Here is an 11,398-nt window from a genome sequence, read left to right as displayed (position 1 = left end):
TAGATAGCATGTTTCTTTTGATCCCCCATATGCGGTTGTTTCCCCATCTGTCGGCGCTTTTTCCCACGCTTCTTCAAACCCTACAGGCAAAGCCCATCGCGTTACTAGCACCCTCTGCTAGTAAAATACCGTCCTCAGTGTAGCACCCTCTCAACCGTATGCTTTATCTTGCAGGTTGAATAAATTGCAAACCGTTCCAATCTGTTGCCAAACCAGCTTAAACCCTTTTGCAGAGGCCTACTGTCTATAAATACTTCATCAACAGCACCAGTATCGATCATAATCGACAACTTCGAGTTTTCCACACTAAAAATGGAAAAAGTATCATCAAATTTGAGAAGGGTGAAGACCAAGTTCACAACCAAAGAGGGTTTGATTGGGGACTACAACTATTCCCAATTATTCATCCCTAAGATCCCAATCTATTCAGACTGGAAGCAAAGAAAATCGGGCCAGATGATCTCTACCCAACCTTTCTTTGGTTTAAATGACAGTATGCCTGTTCTGTTAGGAGCAATCTTGGGTTTACAACACGCTCTGGCCATGTTAGCTGGTATCATGACTCCTCCCATCATTATATCTGGTGTCGCCAATTTTGACGTTGACACCACCCAGTACTTGGTTTCTGCCTCTTTGATCATCTCGGGTCTTCTTTCCATGATCCAAATTACCCGTTTCCACTTCTACAAGACTCCTTACTACCTCGGTACGGGTCTGATTTCCATGGTGGGTACCTCCTTTGCAACTATTACGATCGTCACCAAGGCTATCCCAATGATGTATGTGAACGGTCAATGTCCCACTGCTGAGGACGGCACATTACTACCTTGTCCCGATGGATACGGATCTCTGTTGGGAACTGCTGCTTGTTGCTCTCTGCTGGAAATCACCCTTTCATTCATGCCTCCAAAAGTTCTGCAACGGGTTTTCCCACCTTTGGTCACAGGTCCTGTCGTTTTGCTTATTGGTACCCACTTAGTTGAGTCTGGTATGATGAACTTGGTTGGTGGTTGTGGTGAAGGAAACGTCTGTGTTGTTGGTAGTCATTCGGCTCCATGGGGTTCTGCTCAGTTTATTGGTCTTGGTTTCCTTGTCTACGTCACTATTGTCATTTGTGAAAAATGGGGTTCTCCTATTATGAAGTCATGTGCCGTTATTATGGGTCTGTTGATGGGTTGTATCGTTGCTGCTGCCACTGGTTACTTCAGTCACGCTGGTATTGACGCTGCCCCCGCTGTCACTTTCCCATGGGTGAAAACTTTCAAACTCACTGTTTATGGCCCTGCAGTGCTACCAATGTTAGCTGTTTTCGTGGTTTTAATGATGGAGGCTATTGGTGATATTACTGCAACTTGTGAGGTCTCCAGAACCAACGTCGAAGGTAAGGAGTACGAGTCTAGAATTCAAGGTGGTGTCCTTGCTGATGGTCTCAACGGTTGTCTAGCTGCCTTGATGACTATGACTCCTGTCTCTACATTTTCTCAGAACAACGGTGTTATTTCTATCACCAAATGTGCCTCAAGAACTGTTGGTTACTGGTGTTGTTTTTTCTTAATTATTATGGGTATCTTTGCCAAGTTTGCTGCAGCATTGGTCGCCATTCCAAGACCAGTCTTAGGTGGTATGACTACATTCCTGTTCACAAGTGTGGCCGTATCTGGTATCAAGATTATCGCTACTACTCCCTTCACCAGACGTGACAGATTTGTGTTAACTGCATCTTTGATGTTCGGTATTGCTGCTGTATTGATTCCAGACTGGTTCTCCTATGTCTTTACATATGACGGTGACAACGGTGGTCTGCAAGGATTCTTTGATGCCATTGTCTTGGTCATGGAAACTGGTTTTGCTGTGACCGGATTCCTGGGTGTCATTCTTAACTTATTCCTACCACAAGAGCTGGACGACAACATGACTGCTGACATGGACGTTTACGAGCAACAGATTGTCACCGACGATGTTGCTGTGTCCAGTTCATCTGAAGACAACAAGTCCGCCGATAGAGGCGACGTCAAGCTTAACACATTCAAAGCCGAAGCATAAAGATAATATGTACCCTTATAGCTATAGCCATTTACACTTAATAATCCTGTTTTGATAATACTTATACATGCGCAACTCTTAATGAAAGCCATCAACTGACAAACTCGCAATAAGAGGTCGAAAAGTGGGTTAACACAGACTAACGTAATGCCCCAAACTACTGTTACTATCCAACCAATCCCGCAATAGACACGTGAATTGGAAGTAAAGAAATAAATCAAAAATTATGAGACCCACACTTTCCCGAAGGAAAGCTGGCATCCCCAAGTGACAACGCTGTGCAATGTAAATCACTGGAACTGGCCATCAGGACTTCTTGATCTCCGATGACGTCTCGAGGTAAGTATGAAGTCTGAAAAATTGCGGACATTCCAGGTTTTATAGTACAGTCGGTCGTGTGATGATTAATGCAGTTAGCTATAAAGATATTTATAGAGGGATGTCCTGAAATTTGACCAGTCTGAAGGTAACTTCCCCAACGTTTCTTAGCAAGAGATGGTGGTGTTTCTCCTTATTGAGTAATTGGTTCACTTCGTGACTCATGCAGCCAATCCCGGTGTGTTTACCGGTTGCCAAGTTTATGGTTCCCGTAGTGATGAAGCCGACCAAATACTTAGCTCGTACGGGTTTTTGGTCGTTATTCTCCAACCAACTCTGCCAGTCATGGCTGGGTACCTGATATAGTCTGGCATTGGTCGCAATGTGACCAGTACCTTCAATTTCCACTGAAATCAGCGTTACTGGTAGTTTAGGGATTTCATCACGGATAACAACGCTGACTTTATCGATCTTTGTGGGGTCAAACTGATATTCTCCTTTATACTTAACGGGAATTGGAAGTATCTTCTCTTCATCTGCATTCTCAAACTCCGAATCTTGCCTTTGGACGTCTCTAACGCATTCATATACATCCTGTAGCTGTTTGAGACACCTATGGCCAAGAGTGGTCCAATTCGAAACATCAAACGATGAAGGATCCAGGTGAACACATTCCTTATGCACTTTTAATGCATATTGAAGAACTTGTAAGTACCTCCAGTCACTCACAAATGGATCGCCTAGTTCCCCAAGTAACTCTCCAGGTAAATTATGAATTTTCAGCTTACTATAGTTCAACCGCTTCCCCTTTGGTCGAAGTTCCCATTTCTTCTGAAACTCTTGTCCTTGAATAAAAGACGACAAAAATCCGTGGTACCAGAAAGGATAATCAAAGGGGTAGGTGGGTCGGTTAGTCTCTAGGTTCAACTGGTGCATCTGACGAAGGCCTCCGTATCTGACTTCTGGGAACCTCATGAGTTTATACCAAACAGGCAAATTCCAATACCAGGGGACAATCACTTGGTAGTATCCATTCTCTAACTTGCTCAAATGAATAGGTACCAGTGGATCGTCGGGGTTTCTTGGAAGGGTCTTCCCTAAGTTGTCCACATTATCGTTGTTCACAATGATGTTGCGCCTGAGATCCAGGTCCTTGAGCGAGGGTTGATTCTTGTAAGACTTGATTCTTCCTTGATAGGTAAATAAATCTTCAAAGCTCCCAGAGTCAAATACTTTTCCTTCTTTGATAGCAATGATTAGGTCCAACTCATCCTCTCTAATATTATGATGGTATTTGTGTGGTTTATTGAGATATCTGGGGTCATTGATATAGAACGAAATGGATGAACCTGTGGGGACCATTGAGTTATCCCTAAAAGAACAAAGTTGTTTCCAATTTTCATTATTATCAGCCGTTTTCATAACTGCGCCCAATGCTGTCAAAGCGGCAGGACCAGTAACTTGAAATGAGGCCAAACTGTATCTACAATCAAAAACTGTGACATCTTTTGGGGATAGCTTGAGAAGCAGTTTGAAAAATGACTCGTAAAGGGAAGGATGGACTCTCAGTATACATTGTTTGACATTAGGCAAATCCTGCCAGATAATCTGTGACTGGCCAATGCTGTTATTTTCATGATATATGATTCCTTCCCAGATTTTATGATTTTTGAGAAACTTGGGTTTAACAGCTTCATTTTTTGTCAATTGACCTACTAAGTGAATCAAAGGTGTTAGGGACGTGGAGTGATGCAAAATGATGGTGCCGATGTAGGAAGTATCCCAAGCAATGCAGTGTGAATGCAGGTAGTTTCTATGTGTAGCTCTATAGCATTTCTGGCTTGGTTGAAGAGCAATGTTAAATCCCCACCTCTTGACCATATGGGCTCGTTTAGCATGCCATACATGAGTTGGTAGCCATTTGAATTTCTTTTGTCTATTTGAGTATTTCAGAGCATGTGGTTTGAACACGGCAAGTTCGTTAACTGCCGTGTTATCCATTGATCCTAGTTTGTTGTTTAAGGATTGCTGGTGAAGTTTGATAAACTTTAAATGCATGTTGTCATAAGTTTGCACCTCAGCATCTTTGGCATTTTGGAGCTCAGCGATATGGGATCTCACTATCCTTAATTTTTCCTTCAAGTCAATTCCAGTAGGCAGATCCAGTGGTTTTCCCTTACTCTTTGCTACAGTAGCCAGTTTGAGTAGACGATGAAGCCTTTTTAGCTTATAGAGTTCCCTTCCCCGACTGTGTTTGGGTTTTTTGGAGAGAATTGACCCATTATTTGATGTCATCTCTCTAATCATTCTGGGACGCAGTCTTCTGGGAACCCGTTTAATATTATGGGAGGCAGTTCGACGACGCATACTTCTAGGTAGACTTTGGAAGCATCTTGTGGAAGAGTTCTTTTTTGACTTTAATTGTGCCATTTGAAGCTGATTCACTTCGAATTCCCTACTTTTCAGGAACTCCTCAACATTCAGTCGTTCATCTTTAAAAGAAGGATCCTGCAACTCAGTTCGTATGATCCGTGACTTGTAAAGTTTACGGCGCTTATGCTCTGTCTTACTACTCATAGAAGCGACCGTTAATAGCGTAGAAAGGGCTATTAGCTCTGCAATAAACGTATGAAATATATTGCAAAGGAAAAATTATCTAGACGCGAAAAAAGTCTTCCCCAAAGATCAACCTAGAAGGAGGCCCACTACGGTCGAGATTTTGTATTCAGTAATCGTCATTTCATTATATCATTATCCTATCATATCGTATCAGTACCAATTAATATATCAAACCTAACCAGAGGCCCCACAAGTTTAAACACCAAAATGCTCCATTCATTCAAAGCTGCAACACAGATCCTTTTTATCGCAATGTGTACATCGCTCAGAGTCTTCTAGTCGTGCGCACTTGATCTTCTTGGATCGACAATTAAGACAAGACGATCGTCTTGCTGGCAGCAGTGGCGGAGTTACCGACGAGGGTGCCGTAAGAGTCGACTTTGGAGACAAAGAGGAGCTGCTGCTGTCGAAGTTAGTCGACGGAGGAGGGGTTGTTTGTGCTGTTTTGGCCCTCTTAGCGACGGAGCACTCTTCATCAGAGGACTCCGATTTGAACTTGTTGTACTTGACAATATCGTTCCTCGTGAAGCCTTTGGAGAAACAGCATTTCAAAGTTCTGTTGTTACAAGCAGTACAAGATCTATACTTGATGTACTTCTCATCCCTCGAAGATTTGATGTTGACCAAAGTCTTCAGGATGGTGAACCCGTTGCTCAGCTGAAACGTCTGGTTATCCTGTGTGTTCTTATCGAACATGAGCTTCTCATCTATACTCAAGTCCTGGTAATCAGATATGATTATCTCTGCATCACATTTGACTTTCCTCACGCGACAAGCATCACACGATGGTCCACTTCTCTGACGCCTTTTTCCCCGCAAGGAACTAATCGACCCAGGGGCATGTATAGATCCTGGAGAATTTGGCACTGATGGGGTGGATTCAACGTCGTCTCCACTGAGGGAAGAAGCTCGGGACGACGTAGACGTTAGTGAGTTGTTGCGAACGTCTCCAAACGAAAACGTTGGAAGACTTGGCAAAGATCGTCTTCCGATGGACTCTAGACCCTGCGACATGGGCGGTGACAACGACCCCCGAGAAAGTGAATACGAATCCAGGAACGCTGAACTGTTGTGTTGCATTGATAAAGAGTTCTCAGACATCAGCCTCGTTGGAAATAATCCAGCAGCCAAACTTCTCAACGGAGGTAAAGCATTCTGCTCCGAAGAAGGCTGCAATGAGGGTAGTTTCATAAATTGAGAGGCGGACATATTAGTGTTCTGGCACAACAATGTCCGAGTTGGGGAAAACGTTTTTTTATTTATATCAAGTCAAATAAACTCCAATCGGTTAGAGAATGACTCCTACTAGTCTATTTGGGGCAGGAAAAAAAATTACTGGTTACAACCATCTATATAATATAACGTGGGGGTAACGGTGTTTACATTATCCGGGGAAAAAAAGCGAGGGTGGAGTTAACTGTATTGGGGTGCGGAAGCACGGATGAGGGGTGTTCGGGAAAACTTAATCCACTAAATCTGTCAATTTCGTGGGGGGAAGAGTTATGCAACGAAAGATTTTTGGTTCAAAGTAACGATCTAACCGTCACCAAGGAAAGTGCAACACTTGGCTCTATTAGGATTAACAGTGTGTCACTTATGTGCCACTCTAATTTTCGTTTTCTCCCAGTTGGCGGTAACCCATTAAAACCGCACCCTGCTATCACTCACACACCCCTTTCTTTTCGCATATGATTAAGGGCAAATTGCTATAGCCTACTCCGAGCCGCCGTAAGCAGCGCGCAAAGAAAACGTTCTAGGCAGATTTTTCTTTTTTAATCATGGGGTATACGGCCACACGGCAGGGACCTCCGGAGCAGCGCAAGCGGCCTCCCGATTTGAGGATTTAGCCGGGGTGGACCGAACTTTATTTTTAGTACTCCACCAGGTTAACACCAAGAGTACGGCTGAACATGGAGACAAGGTCATGTGTGCTAATCAAACTATTTCCGAGTTTTTTTATTTGGCAGCTTGTGCCGCTTCAGCTTGTGCCGCTTCTTTAGCCGCAGTTGCCTCTTGTGACTTCTTCTTCGCAAAGAAGCTTAAACTAAATGGTAATAATGCATTCATCGCGATAATCCATGCGAAGAGTACCCCAATGTTCAATCCAATGTGCTTCTTGGTAGTCCCAAAGAGTACCGTCCTTAAGAGTTGGAACCCATTGTAGAGAGGCATTGCTTTTCCGTATTGGTAAAAGCCGGGTGAGAGCTCTAACGGTGCAAACGTTGGAGCCACATTCACAATCACGAACCCCAACATTCCAAATCCTACCAGGGGTGGATAAGTTGCAAAAGCATAAAGGGCCATATTTTCGTTATAGCCTCCAGCAGCTGCCATCGTTAAGTATGAAAACATCCATGCCACTGCAATTCCCCCATGAGACCATCCCCTGGAAAAATCTACCTGAAATGCTACACTAACCAACGTAAATGCTAACGACAGTACTAGAAATGATATCTGAGATGCTATCATTCTGTAGAGGACAAAATGCCATCGCCTTAAATCCTGAGATACCTTTGCATGTATAGGTCCAAGGAAATTAAACTGGAAGAAAGACAGAATGCTGAGATAAATTAATCCAATTTGCTGTGGTGCCTGAGTAACTGGCGCAGTCACTGGTCGATAATCTATCTTTGTAAATGATAATGATTGACTGGCTAATGTCGTATTTGCAGCAACCTCTAATGTCTGATCTGGACTGAGACTATTTATGATTGGTCCGTAAACTCCATCACCTTGCATGCTCAGTACTTCGACTTCCAGTGCATTGAGCGACGGCATAACGTATGCTCCAAAACCAGTCAAATCTCTGCCTGATTCGTAAATCAAATATATTAGGCCCTCATTAGTGAAGCTACTGTTCGCCGTTTCGAATGCTTGGCGGATGTTAGCTGTGCTGTTTCTGGTGACAAGTATAGCGGCCCAGTATTTCTGTCTGTGTACCTCATGTATGGCAAATTCAGTTACGTTAGTGTACTGTGAAGGAATTTCAGCAGAATTCAGGTATATCCACGTTCCTTTTGCTTGTAGCTCTGGGGTTTCACTTGCTTGAAGTACAGTATCGGTCAGTAAGCTTTCATCGCCTATTTCGTCACCAATAATGAGAAATTTGAGGTTTTTCAGTCTGGAGTCTCTCTCATATAGTGAACCCCAGTAGACGGAAAATATTCCCATGACAAAAAGTACCATTACCAGATATACCAGCGCAAAATGCACAACCATGTAGGACCGAGTTTTGCGGAACTCATCACTGAAGAATCCAACTTTTCTCGCTCTCGCAGATATAGTGGACCTGATTGATGTGGTTATCCTCTCCAGTTCAGCTGGAACCCAACTTGGTTGCCTGTGTATTGATTTGCAACTGCCTAGGGACTTCTCATCATCGTCGTCAGTCAGGGAGGACTCAATCTCTTTCAATTTGTTGCTCTCTAGATCACCTGGACCTCTTATTCTGGATCCAGGACCACTATTCTCCGTCATAACCCTTGTTATTTGAGATCCTCCCAGAAGATCATCAGAAAAGAAGTCCTGGTGGGAGTACTGTTTTGTCAGCTTGCCATATTCCACTTCCTGGCTGTCGATACTTGGATTAGTGAGCACACTTGGACGTCTTTCAAATAAGCCTCTAATGCTATTTTTCCGACTTCTAGGTTTTAAATTGGAATTACTTCTTACGTTTCTCTGAAATTGACCTATCTCATCGACAGTATCGTTATTTTCATCGTTTTCGTCATCTTGGGAATTCTGTCCCATGTAAGGTCGCACCATACTCGATTGAGTAGTCTCAGTTTCTTTCACTTCATTCTTTTCGGTGCTCTCACTCGTCTCTAGCGAGTGCAAGGAATCATCTGACATGTGTTCTCTATAAAACTGGATGAACTAAGTGAACTACTCCGGCTTTTATGGCTTTTGAGGGCTTATCGAAAAGAATCTCGCCAACAGTAGTCATCTCGCGATCAGTATAGGAGTCGGTGAGCCGCGGAGAATTATCTGTCGGCCATCCGACCAACTCCCGTGGGGAAATGCTTCAGCCGCGGGCGACCGTTTATCTACCTACTCATTTACATCTCTATTTTGACTATACAACCCGACCTAATGACCGTTGAACTCTTCATGAAGTTTCCTTTGCTGATCCTGAAGCTTCGTCAGTTTCTTACGTGCGCTTTTCGTTACCTCGTTACCCTGGGCATCCTTGATAGGTAAACCATTGTCATCCCATGCGGTGTACAAGGAAGCGTAATCTCCCTGTTTGAACATTTCAAGGGGGGACAGCTTGGCTTTCTCTCTTCTCTCGTTCTCCTTTGCCTCTTTTAGTTTGATTTGTTGCAATTTCTTTTGTAATTTCTCTTGAGCTTGGATCTCCTTCTCCTCCTGTTGTCTGATAAGTTCTTGCTTTTCAGCTTCAGTGATAAACTTGATCAGGGCATTCTGACCATTACGATCGTCAAGAACGACTCCCAATTTCAGCAAGTCAACGTCTCTGATTTTGTCAGTGGCATCCAAAAAGACCTTGTAATCATCCTTACTAATGGCAGATTTTCTTACAAAGTCTCGGAAAGAACTCAAAGCCTGAACAAATGGCAAAACAGTGTCTTCCCTATTGGAGCCTTGGCCATCTTGTTGGTCCTCATTGATCCATCCAAGGTTGTCTGGTCTATTCTGAAATCCAAGAACACTCAATATCCTGGTAATGTAAAAAGCAGTTTGGAGTAAAGGTTGAACACGGATTTCTGTCCCAATAGCACTGATGTAATTATTGGATTCTTGGATTAAGTCTAATAAAGACCTTACCACTTGTGGAGTTGATAGGTTATCACAGAATGAACTATAAACCTTTGCTTGAACCTCAGACAATTTGGTCAACAAATTCTTCTCCGCAGGCCCAAATTTCTTGGAGATAATTTGACCACTTGCCAGTTTGGAGTTGTAATCATTGTTTAGTCCTCTGACGTTGTTGAAAAAATTATTGAAGGTGGCTTCTATGGATCTTACCTCGTTCAGTAAGCTTTCCTTGAAGTCCAATTGGTTATTCCATTGAACAAGGGCAAAACATAATCTAAGCTGTCTGGCACTATATTTGGAGAGAGCTTCATCAATTGTAATAAAGTTCTTCAACGACTTACTCATCTTCTGGCCTTCAATGTGCAAATGGCCTGTGTGCAAGAAATAGTTGACCCATTGCTTGCAATCAAACCTGGCTTCACTTTGAGCCAACTCGTTGTCATGGTGTGGGAATGCCAAATCAATTCCCCCAGAATGAATATCCATTGATTCGCCCGTAATGTCAGAAGCCATAACAGAGCATTCAATATGCCATCCTGGCCTTCCTTGCCCCCATGGAGATTTCCAAGATGGTTCACCAGGTTTGGAACTTTTCCACAAAGCAAAATCAGCAGAGTTCCTTTTACCATCATTGCTAGAAAGAGAGCCTTCGCCCTCTTTTAGCAACTCCAAGTCTGCTTTGTTCCAAGGCTGAAGCTTGGCATAATCGTGTTTCTCATTAGTGTCGAATTGAGTGGTGTCAAAGTAGACAGATCCATCCTTGGTAACGTAGGCATACCCTCTATCAATAATTCCCTGAACAAATTCAACAATTTCAGGTACATACTCGGATACTCTAGTCGTAACAGTAGCTGGTAAAATGTTCAAACGTTCCATATCTTCATCATATCTCTGTTCCCAATAGGAAGAAGTCTGTTTGAAGATCTCTGGATCTGTCACGGTAGATCCATACAATTTATCCAGCTCCGGCACAACAACATCCTTGATATTTTCTAAATATTCATTCAAATCAGAACTTGTTTTCAGTGCCTTTTTTGCAGCAGTGATATGCATAGGAATTTTGGGATTGTCCACTGCCTTTTCAGCAATGTTTAAGGATTGAGCCCAACTTTCAAAGTTTGAAGAATCACCCTTGAAATCTGTCAGATTCTTAGCAACATAGCTGTTCCAGCTCCCTAACGCAAACTGCTTCAGCTCATTGGTTATCTCTGAATACTTTTTCGAAAACTCTTTGAATAAATATTCCTGTCTAGCTTTCAGTATAATCTTGTCGTCAATATCAGTGACATTCTGAACAAACTTGATATTATAACCAAAAAAGTCCTGCAAAATACGACGATTGATATCAATCGTGACGTAGTTTCTAGCGTGACCCATGTGGGAGGAATCGTAGACTGTAGGACCACAACTGTACCACGTCACCTCATTGGCGTTTGTGGGAATAAAAGGTACCTTTGTCCTTGTCAAAGAGTTGAATAATTTAAGGACGGGCCGTTCCACCTTTTGGGTAGGCTGATTCCATGCTGGTTGAGACATTTGTGTGTGGAAATTTCTTATTATATAAAAAGTGTTTCTCTTCCAGGGTCTAATGTTCATGGAAACAAAGTGAGTGATCAGACAGTTTGTTTTTTTTAGCCGG

The 11,398-nt window shown here is 42.9% G+C and overlaps 5 protein-coding genes across 5 annotated transcripts; 1 reads left to right on the top strand and 4 right to left on the bottom strand.

Annotated features, from left to right (window-relative positions):
• Nucleotides 1-312: 312 nt before the first annotated feature.
• Nucleotides 313-2,043, top strand: PAS_chr1-4_0518 (Hypothetical protein; the record flags this gene model as incomplete). The annotated part of the gene is made up of 1 exon (XM_002490605.1): nucleotides 313-2,043. The coding sequence occupies one exon, from the start codon at nucleotides 313-315 to the stop codon at nucleotides 2,041-2,043; it is 1,731 nt and encodes a 576-aa protein (XP_002490650.1).
• Nucleotides 2,044-2,472: 429 nt separating this feature from the next.
• On the bottom strand, nucleotides 2,473-4,938 carry PAS_chr1-4_0517 (Subunit of both RNase MRP, which cleaves pre-rRNA, and nuclear RNase P; the record flags this gene model as incomplete). Its single annotated transcript, XM_002490604.1, has 1 exon — nucleotides 2,473-4,938. The coding sequence occupies one exon, from the start codon at nucleotides 4,936-4,938 to the stop codon at nucleotides 2,473-2,475; it is 2,466 nt and encodes an 821-aa protein (XP_002490649.1).
• A 258-nt stretch (nucleotides 4,939-5,196) lies between these two features.
• On the bottom strand, nucleotides 5,197-6,189 carry PAS_chr1-4_0516 (Putative transcription factor; the record flags this gene model as incomplete). Its single annotated transcript, XM_002490603.1, has 1 exon — nucleotides 5,197-6,189. The coding sequence occupies one exon, from the start codon at nucleotides 6,187-6,189 to the stop codon at nucleotides 5,197-5,199; it is 993 nt and encodes a 330-aa protein (XP_002490648.1).
• Nucleotides 6,190-6,936: 747 nt separating this feature from the next.
• PAS_chr1-4_0515 (Protein involved in nitrosoguanidine (MNNG) resistance) lies at nucleotides 6,937-8,832 on the bottom strand (the record flags this gene model as incomplete). Its single annotated transcript, XM_002490602.1, has 1 exon — nucleotides 6,937-8,832. One exon carries the CDS (start codon nucleotides 8,830-8,832, stop codon nucleotides 6,937-6,939), a length of 1,896 nt encoding a protein of 631 aa, XP_002490647.1.
• Nucleotides 8,833-9,069: 237 nt separating this feature from the next.
• PAS_chr1-4_0514 (Essential protein of unknown function) lies at nucleotides 9,070-11,355 on the bottom strand (the record flags this gene model as incomplete). The annotated part of the gene is made up of 1 exon (XM_002490601.1): nucleotides 9,070-11,355. The coding sequence occupies one exon, from the start codon at nucleotides 11,353-11,355 to the stop codon at nucleotides 9,070-9,072; it is 2,286 nt and encodes a 761-aa protein (XP_002490646.1).
• Between the last annotated feature and the right edge of the window lie 43 nt (nucleotides 11,356-11,398).

This window comes from Komagataella phaffii, chromosome 1 (assembly GCF_000027005.1).
Source record: "Komagataella phaffii GS115 chromosome 1, complete sequence".
Lineage (NCBI taxonomy): Eukaryota > Fungi > Ascomycota > Pichiomycetes > Pichiales > Pichiaceae > Komagataella > Komagataella phaffii.
Note: the sequence above shows the minus strand (reverse complement) of the source record. Positions and strands in the feature narration are given on the sequence as shown.